Raw genomic sequence first — 23,649 nt, 5'->3', positions numbered from 1 at the left:
ACAGAAGTACAGTGAAAGCTGCTATTCTGTTTTCAAAATCTGTCATTGCACAAGTCCATAAAGGACTGCTACTCCATTTTTTTCTTCTCCAAAATCTCATTTTGACTGTAAGTGGAAAGTACTTGAAATGTCTGGCCCTGACATCTTAGTTTTGTCTCTTGCCAGAACTGTCTCCTCACTTCTGTTACTCTAAGTTTTTGGATGAAATTTTACTGCCATCATCAGTTATTATAAGACCGGGAAAGGACAAATAATAGTGGCTGATTATGAAGGAAGAAGAGCCAATATCATTATATACTGGTCAGCTCAATGTCATTCTAGAAAATTGGTGGAACAAATAATCACAACCCGAGCACCTCAAAGGTGGTAGGAACGTAAGATACTACTTAACTCTGGGAATATCTATTTTTAAATAGTAGTGTAAGTTGCTGTGTTTCTGGTAGTATCCATATCAAATAAAAACATTGATTCAATACTGTTTGTTCTTGTTAAATCGACCTGAATGCCTGCTACAACATACTTAAAGCACTTTGTAGAAAGAATAGTCAGTAAATACAATCTGCTGTAATCAGTAAGACTCTTTCACAAAATGTTTGTATAGGTAAGCTAGGGCAAGCTAGTGAACAGTTCAGAAAATATCATGTGTGATAATGGCATGACTGAAAACCAATCACAAAGAAAGGGGATTGCTTATTGCCAAAATAGAAGAATGCTTTGCTTGGAGGTTCGCCTGGGTCCAGTACTCTTCAGTGGTTTCAGTAATGACCCAGATAATATGCAAAAGATGCCTGTTAGCTTTGTGGGTCACATGAACCTGGGAGAAACTCATGTTCTTTGAAGGGCATTATTGAAATTCAGTCTGATCCTGAGAAACTGGAGATAATGTTCAAAGGGAAAAAAAAAGATCCAGTCCTTTACAAATAAAGGAGAATATCTGGCTACATGACAGTTCTTTAGAAATGATTTAGGGATTTTAGTCAGTTGCACACATGAATTGGAAGATGGAGGAATCAGGATATGAGAATACACTGAATGGACTGTACTTATTTAACTCAAGTAAAAGAGGCATGAGATACGGACAGTGGGAAGAGGTACACACCAAGTATTCAAACACATAAGAGCCAGCTATGAAGAGAAATGGCATGAACTTTTTTCTACTTCCATAGCAGACAAATGGAAATAAAGAGCAGCATGGAGTCAGGCTAGACATAAGGGAACATTTCCTAACAGTGGGGAAAGAAAGCACTGGAACAGACTGCTTGGAGCAGTTATGTGATCTCTGTCATTAGAGATCTTTAGTTTTAGATTAAAATCTATCAAGAATTATTTTGTTGTACTGGATCCTACCTTGAACTCAAAGGATCCTACCTTCAACTCAAAGAGTTGAAGTAAATGAACTCACAACATCCCATTCATGCATAGGACTTGGTGATAACGTGCTTAAACTTGAGTAGTGAGCTCTATATTCTTTTCTGTGCCCTTTAAGAATAAGAGAGAAAACCATTATATCAGTTTTCAGTCTAGTATCAACCAATGATTTTATGTTTGCTTCCAGTAAAAACTCTGCAAGAGGGTGCTTCTGCATTTTAACACTTGCCTAAAAGCAGTTGTCCTCCCATGAGAAGAGAGAGATAATTCCCACAGGGAACAGAAAGAGATGGTTTTTTCTGTATCAGTCAATTTTGTTTAAGACACTAGAGCATTTAAAATCACTGCCAGGGTATATGAAACAAGTGTGTCCCTCAGTTAGCAGCTTTTTCAAGAGTTGTGTTCTGGTTTGTCCCCATTAGACTCAAGCTGCTATGAGCTGATTTGTTAGTTTAATGTCATGCTTCTTTGTATCTGCTGGATTATCAGCTTTAGATTTACATCACTATTGACAAACAGTTTAAAAGCAATTCTCAGTTCTAATGGCTTCATAAAAAAACTATCACCTACATTTGCTCTGTAAATTTAGAGGCCAGGGCCAGCATAACCAATTGAAGCAGAATTCAACATTACTGGTGCTTCCCTACTCCTTAGTTTAGTACAAATGCTTCTCTGTTCCTTAACTAAAAATATAACAGAGTTTAGAGATGCTGAAAGATACAATTCAAGGTCAAGCTTCACAAATGAGTTTGTCTCACACTTTTAAATATTCTCTTTTCCTTCTTTTTAAACAAAGACATTGTTACTGCTTTTGAGGTTCTTTTGACACAGCAAATATCTGGGTGGAAACGGGAGTATGTGAAAGGAAGCACCAGCATTTTAGGGTTTTTTGTGCGACTCTGCCCTCACAAGGCTCTGAGGGGCTCTGCTGCTCACCCTGTACCCCTTCTCCTGCCCTCCACAACAGGGAAAGTGCACTTTATCTACCAACACCTAGATTGAAGTCAGTTTTGACAACCATTATTTTTTTCCTTTACGTTTTTCCTATTGCTAAGCATCACAAGCTCTAAGGCTTCATGATTAGTGCCACTGATCACCTTCACATTCTCCAGTGCTTGAGACTCAAGTATGAAACCCAGTTCTCTTCCTCATCACGTATACTTTCCTCCTTTTAACCATACCATAAGAATAGGTGATGAAGGATTTTGTTTTAATAAAAATAGGTTAAAGTAGCAGTTGTTTCAATGGCAGTTGTTCATATATAGATATCTAAAGACAGAAATTGAGTTACCTTAAAGTGTTAGATTTTCTTTGCTATATGTTTTCTATAAAAGAACACCTTTCCTTTCTTTCCTTTCCTTCACCAAATAGAATAATTTAATTGGTTTATTTATTTTCAAGAAAAAAGCGAATAAACCATTTTATAAGGGTTTTTCCACACAGTTGAAAGTTAGCGGTCTTTTCAACAGAAATAAAGTAACCATTTTGAGGGAAAAAATGGAAGTGCCTTTACCGGAAAGTTTTGACAAGTTAAAGAAATTGAAAACCAAAAGGAGAAAAAAAATATTGTTGTACTTTTTTTCCATAATAATTGTCTTAGACATTGGATGTACTTGAAATAACAGCACCTTTTCTTTTCCTCCATAATGTGGTAGTGTTTCTTCAATCAGTTTCATGTTAGAATGCTAACAGTTATAAACTTTACTAAAATGTTTGCTCTAGAGTTAGACACTACATTCAGTCATATATGGTTAAAAAAAAAGAAAATCCATTTTGTCATCCAGCAAGTGCCCCAGCCTCACCTCGGGAAATGATCAGCCTAAAAGAAAGAAAAACAGACTATGAATCAACTGGAACCAATGCCACTTACCATGGAAACAAGGGAGAACACACTTCTAGAAAAGACACCATGACAGGTGAGATTATGCTTGCATAGCATGTGTAAAAATCATCTGTGATAGACCACTGATTTTATAGGCTTGGCTGGGTTTACTGGAATAGAGTAAACCTGCTTTGGTTGATTCCAAAGTTTTAGTCACCTCAAGAAATACAAGTGAAGATATATTTGAATAAATACAATGCTATGTGAAAATTATATGTAAAGACTATGTTTCTTCACAGAAGAGTGGCTTTAAACAAAATTTTACTTATCTTTTTCAATTTTACATTTGTTTTCATTTCAGAAGGAAGTTGGTTGATCACTTTGAATTAGCTGGTATAGTTGAGCATGTGCAGTGATCCCTAACATCTGTTTTTTGCAGGGAATGGCTTTCTGGGATCAGTTAGTTTATTTTGTGTATCAGTCATTCCTAGGAAATTTGTACCTGTTTGTAAAGTCTATCTATCTCAGCTGGGCTGATTTAAATGCAGTAATTTTCTCTGTATGTTGTGGCATCTGTTACAGGTTTCATTGAAGGCTTCTTTTCCCCGGTGAGCTCATTAACCTGTTAGCATTTCAGTAATTAGAAAATTTTAAATGCTTTGCCATGTGCTGCACAGCTTCATGAATTCTCTTGCAAAATACACGTTGGTCTCCATCACCACTGTACAAGGCTTATATAATCATTATTGAACATTTTGTCACATTTATATAGTGCCAAGCATCATGGTGTGCTCTTCTCCAAATGCTGCTTCAGGGCAAGCAAAAAAATCACAGTGAAGAGTCACTCTGCACTTTCTGAATGCCTTCTCCCAAGCCCTCTGTAGTGGTCTTCCACAGAGGCAGGATGGGCTACCTTTGTGCTCCTCAGCTCACTGGGACACCAGGAACATGCTGACTCAGCATCAAACCATCCATACTAGCTTCCAAGATTGTATTCAGGATATGAAGATACTCATACTGCATCTACTGTGTCATATGTGATTGTGTAAGCAAAACCTGAAGGCCGGACTTGGAATTTGTGTGAAAATGCAATATGGAACATTAATTAGCATGAAAGTGAAAATCTGAAGAGAGGAATGACATTTGAGAGCATCAAGAAAATGCAGGAATTTGGAGTGTCCTGAATGGCTTCTACAGGGTCCTAAGGGAGTGTGCGGAAGATTCAGTCAAGGTACTGCATTTTATGTATCTGTAATGTTTTGAGTGTTTCACAGTCACTGCACAAGGTAGTTCTCTAAAACACTTGAATGGTCCTTACTTGTCTGATTATGGAGGACAGGACTGCAGTTTTTTCAGCCATTTGTCAAGGACCCATGAAGGGTGAATCTCAGGAATAACAGCATCAAGCTGAAAAGGAAAAGGCTGAAACATTAGTATTTTGTTCTAGCTCTATCTGCAAATTTAGACTAGCAAATTATATCAGAAAGTTCACCAAAAGCAGTGTCTCCATGTTGAAAATTTGTGTTTCCTTGCAGATAGTCTTGTCTCCCTCCACACATTAAAAAAAATGAACTTTTCATTTTCTCCATTCCTTTTCATTTTGTTTTTTTACTGTAGGGTTTTTCTTCTCCCATTCCTGTTTCCCTTGTTTCCTTTCTCTTGCAATATAATTTTCAGATTATGAGGTTTCTACTGCCCCAGCAACCTTTGCTCCCCTTTGATTTTTGCATTGTGTTTCCCTTTAATATCACCTTGTATTTGTCTGTTTCTATTGATTATTTGGGTGGGCTTTTAATAAGGAAACCTGAAACTTTCAGCATCACACTCAGCTATGAACTGTCTTTCCAGCTATTGAGTTCAGTGAGGAAAAAAAAAACTAAATTTGAATCAAAAAATGTAATAATATTTCACAATCTTACATGACCAACGTACAAATAAATATGGAATTAACAAATTTCTCTCTCTTTCTCTCTCTTTCAGATCACCAAATCTCTGCTCATTTGGTCTAAGCTCAAATTAAGCACCATTTTAAGAACAAAAGAAAATCACAGGATTCTTGCTCGTCAACATTCAATATGACATTTGTGTAACTTAATTGTAGCTCATTAAATAATAAATATTTGATTAAAGAAAAATCTAAAATCAGTGTTTGTGATTTTTGTGAGATTTTTACTTTACTGAATGGCCTCATATAAGTTCATGTAGCAAGTTCATTGCAATGCCTGTGTTTCCTTTTGTGCATCAGACAGTGCATTGCAGCTGATACATCCACTTAGATGGGACTTAGATGAATGTTTTTTCAGGTTTCACCTGGCATATACTTATTTTGATCTGCTCTTCTATTTTTTTGTTAAGCTGATGTATTACACAGAGCTTTCTTTGACTTATGGATTTATACAGAATGTAGAGCCACAGCTGTAGTTCCAATTTATCCATGACTGTCTCCATGCTCTTCTCCAAAGCTCTTCTCAGTTTATAGTTCAAAAATTTAATGACCTCTTGACTGGGACTGAAATGAAGGTTTTTTGATGGATTTTCAAAGTAGAAATGTTGGCTTCCTGCCGTTGTGGGGAGTTGTCAGGAAACCTCTGGGAAAAATGAAGAAACTATGAAGTACAGAGTTTGGCTGAAGATGATAACTTATATTGATTTCACAGGGTTAGCTAAAAAACTAGAGGCACAATATCAAAGTTCTCATTGCTCTCTTCACGGGTTTATGAGGCTTTTTATATTTACTGTCCATTTTCTCCTCTCTGTAGATAATAATAAGCAATAATAAAATTTTGTCACCTAAAGTATATTTTTAAGATAAAAACTGTTATATTCCATTTAAAAAAAAGGGAACTAAATGTGTATGTGGTAATATCATCTATACCATGATGTTTTCCTTCAGAACAGGGAAGATAAGGTTCCTGTATACTGCCATGGGACTCCTTTGAAGTTTCTTTTACTTTCTTAGTTCCCTCACTGAACTAATGTGTGCATCATAGTCTACACACTGTGTCTTCACTTCCAGCTGCAGAAAAACCTTCTGATTAGTTTATTTTTCTTTTGGCTGTAAAGAATCAATCATCAATACTTTTATTATTTAAACTTACTGGCAAGTCCCTGCACATTCGGAACACAACCACCCACCATCAAGTGTTACAATAGCTATAGGTGCTCAGGCTACTTGAACTTATTATTGCTTTAAGAAACCAGAATACCCTGTAACCTTTCTCATGACCTTACCTCGTTTGTCACTGTGCGGGAAGGTGCCAGTGATAGTGACAGGTGATGATCTCTGTTACCTAAGATTTGTGAGGCACAGAAGCATTTTCCTTTACTGTCCTGAAATAAATTTTATAAAGTGGACACCTGCTGCTTATAGCAGAAAAAGCAGGTTGTGAAATACCAGAGGAGGATGACTATGTGGCCAGCTGACCTCTCCTTTCTTGTTATCAGTTTGTGTTTCTGAGAGCAAAAGGCTAGTATCTTGCTATTTCAAAGTGTCTGTAAATGTGTTTAGAATAAATACAGCATTTGAAAGCTGAATGTTACATCATGAATCAAGTGACTGGGACATATGAGGATAACTTTGGTCAGTGACATTTTTATCACATAAACCACCGAATAACATAATTTTCAAAGCTGTTGTCAGCTTTAAAGAAGACTCCTGTGAGGAACTATATGACTTTTTTTTAACATGTATCACCTTGAAAACTGTTCAGGGGAAGAAAGAAAGGTATTTTTCTGTAATGTTCATTATGCAATGCAACCACAAAGTACTGCAGGTTGATAACAGTACTCATTTTAGAGCTCTCACAATTTTGCCTAGTAAAAGATATGTCTTTAGTACTATCATGTATGGATATTTAGATAATGCATAAAATATATACATAAACACACTGATCACTGCTTAATTAATTTCATCTGCAGCTACAGTTCTCACATCTCTGCAAAGAAGTGTGGCTGCAAGAAAATCCCCATTTCTTACTCCTTTTACTCCTTTCCCTTCTCTTGCCATGCTTTAAAAAAAAATTATTTCATTAGCCTCTCTTTCTGTCTGTTTTACAACTTTATTATGATGGTACATACACCATATTAACAGGGCAAATCAGATACTAACCACACAATATCTGTCCATTCATCTAGCTCATTCTCTCCTTTCTTTTATATCTACTCTCTGCTTTTGGACAGGAAAAGTCAAATGCTCACTGAAGCATGGCAGAGCAGAAATGGAGTTCCCAGGGATGCCACCTGCGTGTTCAGAAGCGGGTACTGGAGCAGGGCTGCATGCACTGCTAGCAGCTACATTGCTTCACTTACATTTCCTCCAGAAACAGAATTATCTCAACCTCTAAGATAGCCTAAGCAAAGATTTCTTATTCTTGAACTCTTGGCATTTATTTTCAAGCACTTTATGTCTCACTGTTTTTGTTGCATTAAGAAAAGAATAGTAGGTTGTTTGAATTTTCATCCACATCACTGCAGTGAAATCAGCAACACAGAGCTTGCAGCTATTTTCATAAGCTGATATTATCCATTTTCCATCGCAGAATATGGGATCTGGGAGACCATAAATCTTCCATCCGGCCTGTGACATTTGGACCATATCAGTGCAAATGTCACAAGAGTGCATTGGACAGCTATGCACCAACTGTGAACTATTTCTGGTTTTATGATAGTCATGGCTGTTAGCAGCACATATGTACCATATGCCTTTTTATATATCTGTATGGAAGGGTCGTGACCCTCCTCTTAAGGTCTCTCTGATTGCCTGCAGAAACAACGTACAAACTAGCATGTGTCCAGTTTGCTATTTTTCATCAGATTCTTCATAAAACCCTCAGATGTTGCACCTTATACCAGTCTTTTACTCTTGACATCAAACAACCATGCACAATGTTGCCCTGTCTGACTAGAAATTTGCATGCATGAAACATCGAACCTGCTTATCTTGTAATTTGTATACATGAAAACAAGGTGGTTACAAGAAGTTCTTCCTCCATCTATGGCAGTCTAACACACTGAAAGTCACTTTCATCTTTTTTCAAGATCTAGGACTTCACAAAATGGATAGCTGAAACACTGGGTATCTTTAGATCATGAGAAGAGGAATTTGTATAACCCAAGTTCTTCTAGTACTTTGTGGGGCAAGCAAGAAAATCAGAAAAAAAAAGGCATAAAAAAGATGATATCAAGGAAAGATCTGTCAGTTGTACTACTGATAGTAATGCTGTCTTGAGATGCACTAGAAAGAGCAATGCTGATGTGAACTCCTAATACCAATGGCCTCCAGAGCTCTTCTCTATTTCTTACATAAGACTATGCATTTTTTTTTACTAATTGCATCCAGCTCTTCAAGACACAAGAGTTTTTTTCACCCCTATCAGTTAATGGTTATGAAGTGAAAAATCTCTTTTTCCAGCTGTTAGAGCTTATTACTCCACCATATAAGCCCTGTCTTTATCCTGTTCTCACAAACATGCTGGAGATCTTTAACAACATCGTCTTGAGATCTGAAAAGAAGCAACACGGAACAGTACTGACAAAAATTATACCCTCAACATTCAATCCATCCCTGATGTGAAGATCAGAATTGGCATATTCCAGTCAACTTTGAGTGAAGGCCATGCCATTCCTTTCTCCAGAAAGGGTGCAGTGGTGAGGGGAAAGGTAGAGGCAGTTTTACACACAGGGGTCCATGCTAGCATGTTGCCAAAGGAAGAAAGACTGTTTACACCTTCAGTAACTGTGGTTCTTCTTAGTGATATGACTAGCATGGATCCCATATCCAACTTTCAGCTCTGATGCTCAGTCCTAGCCCTAAGAGGTGCCTCCAGGTTTTATACCATTGCAAGGACATAAGAGAAGTCGCAATCAACATGTTTCAGTTCCACTGATGACTCTGATTGACAGCTACTCAATTTTTACTTGCAGGCCTGTGCTTTTGTAGTAAGAGTCCTCATGACAGCATCCAATCATTGGTTATAATGTCTGGAAAGTTAATAATGCATTAATAGTGTGCAGCAGCCACACAAAAGGCTGCCTTCATGGTCTTTCAAATATGAGAAATAGCTACAATCTTTTGAATCCTACCAGCAAAGTAAGCTTCAGCTAGATAGCCAAATCACAGTGATCAGTGGAGTCAGTTTTGCAAGGAAAATTCTAAGCTTTTTGTAAGGGGTTTTTTGGGACAAAGTGGGAAATAAATTTTTGCAAAATTAAGTGTTTATATGCTCGTTGTCTTTAGAATTACTTCAGATTTCAAACTCATATGTTGGTTTTGTCTGTGCATTTCAGTAGTAGGACATCTGAGAAGAAAGTGACAACAGTGACAGTAGCCATGGATTTCAGACCCCCTTGGCAAGACCTCTTCAGTATAACTACATATTACTTTTTTGCATAACTCCTTTTTCACTTGCATTTAACCACTTTTTGCATGAGTAATTTCATGAAGTAGAAAAATCACTACTATATTAATTAATAATTAGTAATCCACATCATCCAACCGAAGTGAAAGAACCAAAAGAACTGAAATGTTTCTCAATCTCAATATTTACAAGTGCTACCTGTTTAGTATATGTGTGATATAGAATCCCATCTCTAATCTGAAATATATTATTGAATGATAGCTGTATATGAAATTATTTTGTTGATTTATATATATGAAGCACACAAGATTGATGTGAACATGACATAGAGCCTGTCAGCATTAATAAATGTATACCAAGGACATGTATGTACACCAAAGCAAAGATGATGACTGTTTAGTGAGAGGAAAAGAGAAGTCTGCAGATGCTTTTAAAGACTTTGGTGTGTGGGAAACCAACACTGTATGATGTATTTAATGAAGCCTTAAGAATTCCCTTTGAGGCCAAAAAGGTATGTTTGGTAAACCTGATTTTTCCTTCCTTTTTTCTCTCTCCAGCTCAGAACACTGGAATCTCAACTTTGTACAGGAATTCGTATGGTGCGCCTGCTGAAGATATCAAACATAACCAGGTAAGTACAGAGACTAAAATGTTGCTGTTCCAGATGGCAAAAGACCAGTGCAACATCTTATATGGAAATGAAGAAAAATATCACAAATTAAAAAAATCTCATACAAACAGACTTCTTCCTGTAGATTTTTTCTCCTATGCTCAAATTAAACACCTGTGTTTGAATACATGAAATGAAATGGAGGTCCTGAAAGTCCTGTACACCTTGATAGAGGTACTAGAAATAGAAAGTAGAGTAGTTATGCTCACTTGTGCAGTTCTAATATTGGGCCCAAATTTGTAAGATCACTTATGGGACTGTGAAAGGTAGTGAACTTAAGCAATCTTTTGTACTGTGTGCACAGAGTCCAATACAGGCATGTTTTGAACAAATATTGCAGAGTTTAGGCCATAGCAGTGCAACTGTTCCTGTCGTCTTGGAGTATTACTAACTCTTGCAGAGTCAACAGAATCCTCAAAGTCTTCTGACATCGGTGTCTGAGAATCAATATTTGCAGTGATGACTTTATGAAGATTTACAGGCTACATTATTTTGTAATCACAAAGTCTGCCCAAACTTATAGAGGTGGCATAAAGTGAAAGATAGTCTCCTAAGATAGTCAGCATGTGTTTATACATTTCAAATTTTAATAAAGTCCCGACTATGAAAACAGAGATTCACTAGGGCTGTATGAAAAAAGTTTTATGGCAACCTTAGGTTAGGGAACAATCTGAGATTTTTTTTCCTGCTTATCATAAACATTTCAGTTTCAAGTCAACTAGCTGGAATGTACAACGACACAAGATTGTCAACTTGAAGTGTTGAGGAGGTGGTAAGAAGATGGTTCTGCTTAACAGTAACACCAGAACCCATTTCAGGGCACTTTGCTTGACATTTTCTCATGTGACTATCCTGAAGACTGTAAATGGTTTTAAGGATACAGTGTCACCTGCTCCCTAAATCTCACTTCTGTCAAAGACAGCTGCAAAATGTTTAGCATCTTCGAAGTATATATTGCTTCCATTCAAATTCTTCAAGGCTGAGTTTTGGTTACCAATATTTGCATGATATAGCTGCCAGTTATACACAGATTATAGCTATGAAAGTAACTGTAAGCTATGCTGCATAAACTACTTTTGACATAAAGCAGCATCTTTAGCAGCAATAATATTAAATAATAAATATATTTGGATAATAATAATAATACTATTGCACGTAAAGAAATAAAATTACAAGGCAGAGCTATGGAATTAATTCACTACTAAGCAATACCTTGAGCAGATGTTAAGATAATGCACAACTTCGTATTTCAAGCACAATGAACATATGTAAGATTTACTCCTTCCATCCTGTTTCCCACAATAAGTTGTATCTAACAAGCTGTGGGTGTTGCTGTCTTTCAGGTTTCAACACAGCCAGTTCCACAGGAGCCCAGCAGAAAAGATTATGAACCATATCAACCATTTCAGAATTCAACAAGAAACTATGATGAGTCCTTCTTTGAGGACCAAGTGCATCATCGTCCACCTGCAAGTGAATACAACATGCACCTGGGACTAAAGTCAACTGGCAACTATGTCGACTTCTATTCAGCTGCTCGTCCCTATAGTGAACTTAACTATGAAACAAGCCACTATCCAGCCTCTCCCGACTCCTGGGTTTGAGACTTAGGCAGATACAAAAGCTCCAGGAACTGTGCATGTGCATGCATACCACAAGACATTTTTTTTTCCTGCAAATTTAGTTTGTTAAAGCCTGTTCCATAGGAAGGCACAGATAACCAGTATGGAAAAAAATAAGAGATTTTTTTTAGAAGGCTAAAAGATCTGAAGGCTAAATCTGGGAGTAATTAGAAAGAAATATATATATACATATATATATTTTACAGTGTGGGGCAACTTTACTGTTGGCCTGTAGAGTCTAAAGTTCAGTCCTGTATATTGAATGTGGCTGAAGGAAGGAGGAAGAACATGACAGTGGATGTGGGTCAAGAGTTAAGCACAAGTTACTGAGCAGCATACATACTTTATGGGGAACAGCTTCTCACACTTTGTTTAATATCCTCATTCATTGTGAAACTAGGCTTCAAGTTGCATTTGGGGTTTCCTCTGTACAGCAAGATATTTCTTGCCTTTTGTTAATGCATTGTTGTAAAGTATTTGATGTACATTACAGATAAAAAAAAGGTGCATTGTGTATATTACACCAATGCCACAGTGTTTCTTCATCTATGGTTCTAAATATTGCTTCAATTTCAAATTTTGAAAGATGTATGAATTTCCAGTTTTTTGTTTTCTTTTCCCCGGTGCGTTTTAACAAAAAAAAAAAATCAAAAAAAAAATCAAAAAAACAAAAAGGAATATTTAGCAGTATTGTTTGTTCTGATATGTGAATTTGTTTGTGGCAACTAAAAAAAAAAGGCATTCAGCAATTTCTGACAACTAACATTCATCATTCCACACTCCTTGTCAACGAAGTGCTTTTTCACTGCCTAAAATTTTAGATGTAGATATTTGAAATAGATTTTTTTCATTTATACCAGTTTTCTTTATGATGATACAGTGTTAAAAGAAAATAAATTACAATTGATCTGTCATCCATATTTGCTAAGAATGTCTATTTCCAAGAACCTACCATACAAATACACATTCTTACTTGTGTGTGTCCATGTATGCATAGTATTCTGTGTGCGTGTATTTGAGTGTGTGTTTGCGTGGCGTAAGACTTCTTTCCATCTGATGTTCTCCTTGTTAAGCTTCAATTTTTGTTTGATTTTCAGTTCTTTTAAACAGTGGAAACTCCAGTATGTGCTTTCCCTTACTCGCTTTTGTAACCATTGATAGAAATTCAACACTGTTAGACGACATGCTCACAAAAGATGGAGTAACCAATTTTTTTTCTCCAACTTCATCACCCCTAGGTGCCATTTTCATTCAAATAGCATCTCTTGATCTTCTCTTGAGGAAATTTCATTACTCTCCAGCCACCAACCAGTAAGTGCTCAAGGAAGGCAGAGTTTGATCTTGCCATCTCCCTGAGGGAATGGAAAACAAAGACCCAACAGACACAAGTCTGGACTTCTCAAACTCTTTAGACTGCAAAACGGTCTAATTCCTGAACCATTAGGACAATCATTTATTTTAACCCATACCAAAAAGAAAATCCAATACTCAGAACACATTCCTCAAATACTGAAATAAAGACCATATCTGTACATTTAAAGTAAAATTCTAAAAAATGTAAGGGACGGAATTATTTCTTTTTTAATTTAAAAAGAAAAGTTATCTAGGCTAGGAGGCCAGAAGAACCGGCATATTCATTTTAGCTCTTGTGATTTTGGAAGGAAAGAAAAGAATCAAGCATTTTCTAATTTGTTTGATTCAGGCAACAGTTCAGCATACAGTTTTCAGAGTATAAGACCCACCACAAATGGAGTAGTTTTAAATTGCTTAAATTACAAATAAGGAATTTGTTTTAGGTTGCAAACATTTCTGTGACTAGTCATTGTAATAGTCTTAATATCACCTGGCACACTTCTGGCTGTGCACAGGGGGAGAAGTCTCTCACTCTATAGGATGCAGCCCGAGTAGTTCATGCAGGCAGGTATTGTGATGTAGAAATGATTTATCAGTAATCTAGGACTATAGTTTAATCTTTTTGGCAGCTTTTCCCAGTGTACGATATGTAACCTTTGCTCTTTGTAGTAAACAGAGGGAAAAAATCGCATGCAAAAAAATTTTTAAAAAATTTAAGAAAGGGTGGGTGGGAGGGGCACAGTGGGCCAGATGTATAGTGAGGTAGATAAAAATACTATTCATAGTTTTGGACACAGGTTGTTTATATTTTATTTATTACATTGATTTTAATAAGTGACATTTGCAGTGCTCTTTTGAACAAAGCACATTTTCAGTATAAAAACTTTTTTTTTAATAAAGAATGTCACTCGCTACTGGAAGTTCTTCTTGACTGCCTGATAAACACCAGGCTGGTACAGTTCTCCAGACACAGGTTTGCCAACAGGCTAAGGGGATGGATGCATTGTTCTGTTTGAAGTTCTTAGGACGGGAGGTTATTGTAAGTTGAATATATATCCATTCTTCAAATTACTGAAATGCCCACATTGCCCTCTTTCAGCTCCTCTTAGGAATTACTTGGAGTCAAATGTTGACCATTGCTCAAGTGAGAGATTCTGGATCGATGACATGACATAAAATACCTTTTGTCTATAATTTGTGTTGGTTTGTTTCCATTCTTCTGTAGTGACAAGTGCTCAGACTGATAACATTCACTCTTGCTGTACTGAGTTTTGAGAAGGTGTTGAATTACCTGGCTTCTTTTCCAGGCTTGGAAATCCAACACTATCGCCATACTGAGCAAGATATATATGATGCATTCTTTTTAATATTGAAGAAAGTATCATTTTCTATTGCTGTTCCCTTCATTCTTGTACTAGATCACACACAGAAATAGAGAAGAAACAAAACTGTTCCCAAAAAATGTATAAAATGCAATTGATGTACTGTAAAATGTTGGATTTTTTTTTTTAACAAGCTTCGTATTAGAATCTTGTTCAGCTGTGTAGAGCTATATAAATCTCACTGTTTTATTAAATGCTGTTTATGGTCTGGAAGGAATGGTTAACCTATCTCAAGATTAACAAATTTGCACTAACATGAGCAATATTGATTTGAGGGAAAAAAAAGAATTCAATATTTAAAAGATAAACTATGATTTTAAAGGTATATTAACACTGAAAGTACATTTTGACAAATAACATATTTAAGCCCAAAATATAAATGGTTATGTCAGATAACACAAAAGAATTATAACAATATAGATTGAGAAAAAAATGTGTTTCACTGTACATGTTGCTAACATGTACAAAGACAAACTCATATTGACGTATTTTCTATTAATAAATCCTACTGTATTGTGGAGAATTGCTGGTCATAGTGCAGTATGTTTAAACTCAGAAGTTGATTCCATAGATCATGCCTAGCTTCACACAGCAAACAAATCCTTGCCATTTATATATTTTAAATATTAATCAGATAGCTTACTTTCAGCTCTTAAGTCATTCACTGCCCCCTCCCTCTGCACCAGGTTGATGACCACAACCTACTCTACAACAACCAGCCAAGGGGAAAGGTATTTTTGAGAAGAACACCCAGTTCACCCCTTGTTATGGCTGCAAGAGCTCAGCTGCCACCACTTGCAGAGAGTTTATCTACACTTACAAAAAACACTGAAAACCTCAAGGCTGGTGCCACTGGTTAGGAATATGCTGTAAAAAAAATGATCTTGGCCACAGGTTGCATAGACCACAGCCAAGAAACGAAGAGTGAAATACTGATTTACTTGTGCATTGCTGGGAATCCCAGCGTGCGGTGCATGTAAAGGCTCAGGAATAATTGTTTCCTGAGTTGCATGAGCCTGTAGAAGCATCTTGCCAGGGAGACTTACAATTCAAATCAGAAATGCTGACTTAAATTTTTCTATCTTGGCACAGCACAGACTGTACCAGCCAATGCACTGTAAAGGAGGCTTCCTCAGCTCCTCCATCACTGTTACTCATCCTCTCCTACCAGCAGGCAGAAAGAGAGGAGTTTAATGTTATTGTTTGCCTCATGGGGAGGAGCAGGAGAGATGGAGACAGCAATCCAAAGCAGAGGGAGGAAACAAACAAAGGGCTTAAAAATGCTTGGAGTTTGTTCACGAAGGCAGATGTACATCCAAAATTACTAACAGTGGAATGGACCCAAGAGATTTTATGCACCAAGATCATCAAATATTACCAATAAATTAATGAAATGAACATTTAATAGCAGCAATGTGATGCACATGAAGCTTTATCCTAGAAAAGTGGGAGCGAGCAGCAAAGGGAAGTCACAGGTCAGTGTCAGGCACTTCCAGCTTCAGCCAGCAAATGTAGGGGCAGAGGCTGCTTACTGCTCTGAAAGAGGAGGGACAGATGAGACTCTTGGTAAAAATCTTTAGGTCCTAGCATTTCAGACTGGGTCGAAACAACACTTTTTGCAAACCCGCCCCCTTGCCTTGTCATCCTCAGTAGCAGAGTGTGGTCCCCCAAACAGATACACAGGCATGGTGAACATGGGGGCAATCCCTTCAAGGACCCAACTTGCAAGGCCCTTTACTCTCAGTTGGGCAATATGTGATACAGGGGAGTGTCTGATGGCCACCCATGCTGAATGCTGCCAGGGCCAGGGCTGGGCTGTCGAGCAGCTACAGCCACTTCCAATTTGAAGCCCAGCGTTTTCCCTGGAGGACAGATGGGCACCAATATCTGCTGAAGAACTCTGCAGTCCTGGCTCTTTTCCAGGGAACCAGACAGTTTTTAAATAGTAGCCTAAAACCAGTTTCAGATATTTGTTCTGAGAGATTTGATTTTCATCCCCAGGCAAGGGGATTGAAAGCTGCTGTTCATACGTGTTATGAGAGGGGCATTCTCACCTTCCAGGCTGTTCTAAAAGACAAGTGAGAAAAGCCATGACTATTGCACATCTTTTCATAACCTAGGTTAGGAGCATTTGCTTCTAACTCATGCTCCACTCTTCTGAGGGCCAAACCAAACAGCTCCATGTAACACAGGCATTTCAAGTTCTGCCCCCAACAATGCTCCACCTGGGTTTTGCACGATCTTGACTGGGACACATCGGTCAAAAGACTGGCACACCACAGTCTTCTGCAAGTCCAGCAAGGCACATGCATGGATGCTGGTGCTAGTTGGGTACAGTACTCTAGCAAGACACCATGCCAACGTGTTATTCTTAAACCTAATTCTCAATCAAACTCACTGTAGTATTTTTAATACAATTTTAAAAGCAGTTTCTTCTCTCTTTGAGCATTTGTATTGCTTGGTCAGAAGAAAGCGCATGCTAAACTCTTACAACATGTAAATGTTTAACTTACACCTACTTTTAAAGCCCACAGAAATCCCTGGAAAGATTTCCACCAGCTTTACCAGTCCCAAAGTGACAACAAGTGAAGAACTGGTACAACCTTCTCAAAAGCTGTGCACATCAAGGTCACTCTTACCAGCACATCAAAGGCTGCAACCTTCTAATAGCTAACAGGAGAAAAAAAAGCAAGTTATTTCCTGGTACCTGTCTGTCGAAATTTACTGTAGAACCTTTACCTCTCTGCACTTTTATTTTCACTACTTTCAGAGAGTGCCATAGATAAAAAGTACTCACAGTGACTGATTGTTGCAGTTAATTTCAGCAGTTGGATGAGCAGTTCCAGACACTGAAATACCTTTCTTTTCCAAATGGGTGAAATCTGAAACTTGCCACTAAACCTAGGAAAGCAAAATAGCAGTGGCTTGCTGATTCACTATTTTCATAAATTCAATTAAATTAGTAGCTCACATAAGTCTTTTCATTTATACATAGCCCACTGGCTGTAGATGTGGATTTTTACATAATTTATTTTACATTAATGTTACATAGGTAGAAAATTTTACATTAATTTTACATAGGCAGAACATGTTATGACAGTAATTTGTTTAATAACATCAGGGCTGAAGAGAAAATTTCTAGCAGAGAATTGTGTACAGACACAATCAATTTTTACCTCTGTCATCCACTGAGATAGAGAAAAAAAAAAGCATCTACCATATGAAGCCTAACATCTTCCATAGCAAATATAACTCAATTTAAAAAGACACTTTCACCCTTCCCTCAAAAAACAAACAAACAAACAAGAAGAAGAACAACAACAACAAAAAAACCACAACAACAACAAAACCAAACAACAACACAACCTTTTCCTCTAAGCTTCTCTGGCTTTGACTTTTTGATTGGGGTGGTAGAAGGGGAGGAGAATTTGTACTAAATGCAATATTTCAGCAATGTTTTGTGTTGCTTTTCTTTCTGCCCAAGGTCCGTGGATGTGCACAAAGGGCCACTCACTACCATAGTGTTGTAGCAGCATTAAGCAAATCAAAACATGCTAAATAACAGCCACATTGTCAAATGTGACAGCCACCACTTCCAAAACCCTGGCTACCACTGCAGGCTTGTCATCACAGGAAAGAAAAAAACAGAATGGCTCATTCTTTGAAGTATCATCCTCCTGTTACACATACACACCAGCACTCAGTCAAAAGTGAAAAGAGTGAGCTGTGCAAAAGCTGCTCTGAAAAGACTCACTGCCTTTCGGATGCCCTCCACTGCAGGACTGAGTGGGGCAGTGTGTGGGGCAGCCCACAGCCTGTGGGAGCCCCCCGGATGGGGAGAAAGGTGGTGGTCAAGGGCCTGCAACAGTGGGTAAAAGTGGACAGAAGCATCTTAGACCTTGGCAGGGCAGAAGTGCTGGGACCAGCCAGAGAGCTCTGGCAGAGCTGCAGCTTCAAGACACTCAGACCAGGCACTGCTGCCTTACGCTGCTCCTGCAGCTCCAGCAGGGGCCTTCCTGTCCAGATTTTTGCGTTACTTTCAGTTAGAATGGTTTAAGAGGTCATCTGTTTGGGTTTTTTTCTCCTGGTCCTTTTTTAACAATGTAACACTTCATAGAATCATAGAATGGTTTGTGTTGAAGGGGACCTTAAACATCATCTACTCCAAACTCCCTCCATGGGCCAGGACACCTTCCACTAGACCAGGTTGCTCAGAGCCCCATCCAATCTGTCCTTGAACCCTTTCAGGGATGGGGCATCCAGAGCTTCTCTGAGCAACCTCTTCCAGTGTCTCACTACCCTCACAGAAAGTAATTTCTAACATTTAATCTAAATTTTCTCTCTTTTAGTTTAATACCACTCTCCTTATCCCATCACTATCTGCCTTTAGTTAGAATGGTTTAACAGGATAGCTATTTTTTTTCTTTGTTTTCTTCAATTTCCTTTTCAGTAGTGCCATTTGGTCCGTTCCAGTTACCAAAACCCAGGTGCAGAGCCAACGCTTGCATCTCAGCAACTCATTCTGCTCTTGCAGTCACAGTTGATGATAATGTAGAAAAAAAATATTAATTAGTAGAAACTGATAATTATGTGCTCTGAATATGATAAAATTGTTAAATATGTGTGGCTTGCTGGTGTACTGAAGCTTGGCCAACAGCTCACAGATGTAAGCAAGGCTCTGGTCTGGGCACATAGTGAGATGTTTGGGCAAGAGGCTACAGGCTGCCCAAGTGAGAAGGCACTGCCCATAGGTTATGCCACAGTCCCCAACAGGGAGAAAGGCTCTCTGCCAGCATATGGGCAAGCCTGAGACCAAGAGATTTAGAGCTGCAGTTGTTAATGGAGGGGAAAATGCAAGCTATCCTTCCCAGAGCTAAAGTCTGTGATTTGGGCTTTTTTGCCTTTTTTTTTTTCTTTTGCTTTCAATAATTAGTTGGTTTGACTTCCTCAAATTTGATGTATATGTGTAGTTTAACATAATGATTTGGTTTAACAACACTGTGACATAAATGCAAATTATGTACTCTAATAGACTGTGAAATTCCAGGTCTATCAGCTGTGTATACCATACATAGTTAATTAATGACTGCGCAAATCAGCAAAATTAAGGTTAAAGAGGTGTTAAAAGACAGGAAAATTGTGGAGCTGCTTTGTAAAGTGACAAATGATGGCTGCCATTCATCTTGTCTCTGCCATGCCACAGCTTAAATACGATGTTTGTCTGCTGTATTAACTTCCGTTAAAAAAAATACAAGCAGTTTTATAAACCAGAACTTCAGTCACAGCTAAGCCTGACCTGCTGAACTGAGGGATGTAAAAAGTGAGAAATTAACTGTATAGTCTTTTATTGTGTTTTCGATACCATGTCCAGAAATCATGAATTAACCCAGAAAGGCTGAGACTCTTTTACTTTCAGGGATTTACTCTGTGCCTCGTTGATGGCACTTACTGCCTCTCACAAGACCATCTGTCAAGGTACTGATGGAGCCCCACCAAATGGTCAACAATATTTTCCTGAACTGTCTCAAAGAGGTATGTGTTTGGGAAGCAAAACAGCAGGTTTTTGTCTTGTCGCAACTGAACTCCTGCTCCTTCCTTTGTCCACCCCACATAGGGATAGAAGAGCAGAAAGGGGATGTGACTGTCCCAACGTGCTATTTGAAATAAATCACCACCTGGAACTAGGAGCATCTAAAACCATCTAATGACATCTTAGCTCTACTTTTATTTTGATGTGAGGGCTCCAATGCCAATGGATGTGCTGTGGCAAAGGGAGAAATCAGCTTATTGAATGCCAAAAAGTTTTCAGCTTGATTTTGTTCTCCTACCTGTAAGGGTGCTGAAGCTAGTGTTTTATTAGCAACCTCCCTAAATGTACCTGCTGCTCCTGTTACTGCCAATCATGTCCTTGCAGACTTGACTATTTACTGTACCTGGGTCAATAAGCAAGACATGAAATAGTGCCACCAGGAACTGAAGTTAGCTGAGGTTTAACAAAGTCCAGTTTGGTGTAATGGAAGAGATTTGCAAGGCAAAGATGCAAAGATTCTGAGATCCCTTAAAGTGCCCTCTGGAAAGAGTTCCTCTCATCACAGAAAGGAATGATAGGCAGCATGCCTGCAGGAGAGGTAGATGTGCACTGAGTCTGTCAGGTCTTTGCACAGCTGCCTGCTAAGCTGGACACACAGTTTGCTGTGCGTTTTCGTGCCTTTACTCAGTACGGGAGACACCAGCCACTCTTACTGCCCCAGAGCAGATGGAACTGCCAAGAGCTTTGCAGCAGTTTGTCCTCTGGTGCAGTTCCAATAAGTGGCTGGATCTGAGTGGTGGCAGGACAACAACAGGGCTTGTCCCAAGAGTGGGTGGCACTGGCAGAGGCACGAGAGCTGAGAGCCATGGGGAACCAAGACTTCGCTGAGCTCAGACAATGGTACAGAGATAGGCGAATGACTGCAAGGCTGTCAAACAAAAATGATAATATTAGTGGCAATGATGCATTTGTATAGTAATATTAAGTTTTAAGATTTATAACAGTAACAATGCTTTAAGCCTCAAGCCTTCTCTGGATTTGTCTGGTCTTTTAGCCCATTTTAGCAGTATGTGCAAAAATTATCTTAGAAACTTTTTTAACAGCAACTCTGTTATCCATCTTTCTTTGGCTGTCGTAGTATTTATATGTCTTAGATGAGGTTTTGTTTAGCCTTACAAATTGTGTGGTGTCAGCAGTCAGCACGAGCAAAAATACTCATTCAAATACAGGAGGGATAAACTATAACCAATTAAACAGTTGCAGATTAAGGCATGAACAGCCTGTGATAAGTGAGGAAAGGAGGACATGAGCTGCATCCAAGGCCAAGTTGACATCCATTACAGAGCATGGATGTGCCTACAAGCCAAGTAACCTGAGGAAAATTAACAGGGACTGGATGTTAACTTGGTTAACAGCAGATATGTGAGGGAGATACTGTGTTTTCCCTCACTGGAGGGATACGAGAAGAGTATGCTCTGGGCAGAAGGAGGTCTGGTCTGACGTTTCTCAGGCCTGGCAAGCTTAGAGCAGGAAAATGAGCTTAGGTCTGAATGTGTGTCTATTGTTCACATGTGTAAGATCTTGCTAAAACTACATCAAGAATCAGGAAACGTTGCCCAGTTGTTGGTGTGCAGCACAGACAGTATCCAAGACCTGTAAATCAGCACAGCCTCTGTGTCTGTCCCAGCACAAAAGGTCATCAGAAGGGGAGTTACTTTTCCCTAACACACATATGACTGTGAGTTTATAGGTGAGGACCTCAAAAATGGGTTTATAGGTGAGGACCTCGTGGCATTCCTTCATGCTGGAATACAACAGGAAAGGACTGAGTAACCTGTGGAGGAAAAGCCCTATTGAAGGCTAATTCTATGAGAGGAGATCTCCAGAAGATAATGAAGATATTGTACTTGATCAGGTGGACATTATTCTATATCCAACCTTCCTTCTTGACCTCAGGTTTCTAAAAGCAGAATGGAAGTTGCTTTGCTTATGGCCTGATGAAGCTAACTCTGATTAGAACAGACACTTTAAAATATAGACAGAATTTAGTGTAGATAGAAGAGATCAAATACTGTTGTTTTCATTTGTGTTCTTTATTCTGTTATTATTGTGCCCTGAAAGAATGATAAATGTTCTTTTTATATGCTTGATAATTGATTTGCCTTATTATTGAATTTCCTTAACGCTGATGGAGCTAAATAGTACAATATGGATTATATTGATTTTTCTGGAAACAGAATATTTGTCTGCAATTTCTATTAATTCACTGAAGACATTTATGCCTTACAGTGATAATCAAACAATGCATAACTGACTTTCTATTGCTTTCAGGCAGCATCAGGGATGAAGTGTGATCAATTCATAAAGTTCAATAGACACTGGAGATCTGTTCTGTATAAAACTGTCTTAAATGTCTTCATAAAAGCAAAAATGAGATCCTAACACTGGATTTACATCAGAGGGTGCCTAGAACTCTTTGGTCAGGGTCTAGTTTCTGCATATCATCCCTCCCACTAATTTACCGCCCATTTTTTGTTTATATCTTACACAAGAATAATTTCTTTTTCATGAGAAAACAATTTTCCCCTTATCTGTACTAAAGGGTTAAGTAGCTTTTTCATCACACTTAGGAACGTAACTGTAACCTTGAGTTTTTCATAAAAGCCTTTCTTTCCTTCAAGGGCATGCTGACTACATTCATCTAATTTTGCCACTCTGATTTGCATATTAAAGAATTGTTTCTTCTTGCAGAAAAACAGTGTGAGCAAAATCCATGGCTTTTGATGCCAACTGTAAGCTAGATTAATGTTAGAGAAAATAATTACAGAAACCAAAATAATATATAACTTACTAGAGAACTAACAAGGCAGTATCTAGTCACAGAGTTAACAGCTTGAAGACAGAGCTCTATTTCAAAGGCTTTTATCTTTCAACAGATGTCTGTAAGAGAAAATCATCGTGAGAATACCATGCTGTATCTTAGAGCTGAGCTGGTAGGGCATGGATTGCCTACACACAAAATCACATCTCAAAACAAACAAGAAGCCCAAAGCCAGTACTTGGTGGCAGTATGCAGAACAAATCAAGGATTTGGTAAGTTCTGTGAACTCTTAATTTAAAAAGTCTATCTTTTACATCCAGTTTTCACTCCTTTTTGCCCAGCAGTAAAAGTGTTAAAGTAGATAATATGACATTTGTCTTATGAAGAATTTTACACGCAGCCTGACTGATGGTCAAAATTAGATCGATGTGGTCATAAACTTGAGCATGGAGGTGTTGGAACAAAGCTCTTTGAGGCTTCAAAATATCGGTGGGAGAACCAAACAGACACCCTACTGTCTGTCTAGATGTATTCTTTGCATACATACAAACTGCATTTTTTCTATGAGATGAGGAAACTGAACATGTCTGTAATACAGGTTATTTGCCTGTGTCTGAGAAGCCAAATACATTTCTCCTGTGTTTTGTATTCCCAAAGGGTACAATATTTTTTATAATGACAGAGGTTTTAGAGAAGAATCAAAAATCCTTGAAGTTCTTCTGTCA

The 23,649-nt window shown here is 38.1% G+C and overlaps 1 protein-coding gene across 13 annotated transcripts in view; it reads left to right on the top strand.

Moving 5' to 3' along the window:
- CTNND2 (catenin delta 2) overlaps nt 1-15,096 on the top strand; it is a 631,505-nt gene extending 616,409 nt beyond the window's left edge. For 11 of the 13 annotated variants that reach the window (XM_027643865.1, XM_027643864.1, XM_027643867.1 and 8 more), the window contains 3 exons: nt 3,153-3,284; nt 10,104-10,177; nt 11,560-15,096. In XM_027643865.1, the coding sequence (XP_027499666.1) occupies nt 3,153-3,284; nt 10,104-10,177; nt 11,560-11,820 (467 nt within the window). In that variant the 3' untranslated portion in view covers nt 11,821-15,096. Of the gene's footprint in view, nt 1-3,152; nt 3,285-3,962; nt 5,957-10,103; nt 10,178-11,559 lie in introns of those variants that run through there. The other 2 variants (XR_003527693.1, XM_027643873.1) reach the window with 2 other exon arrangements.
- The last annotated feature ends 8,553 nt before the right edge of the window (nt 15,097-23,649 follow it).

Source organism: Corapipo altera, unplaced genomic scaffold, assembly GCF_003945725.1.
Source record: "Corapipo altera isolate COAL_440 unplaced genomic scaffold, ASM394572v1 24b, whole genome shotgun sequence".
Classification (NCBI taxonomy): domain Eukaryota; kingdom Metazoa; phylum Chordata; class Aves; order Passeriformes; family Pipridae; genus Corapipo; species Corapipo altera.
The sequence above is the reverse complement of the archived record's forward strand: the minus strand, read 5'-3'. Positions and strand labels throughout refer to the sequence as shown.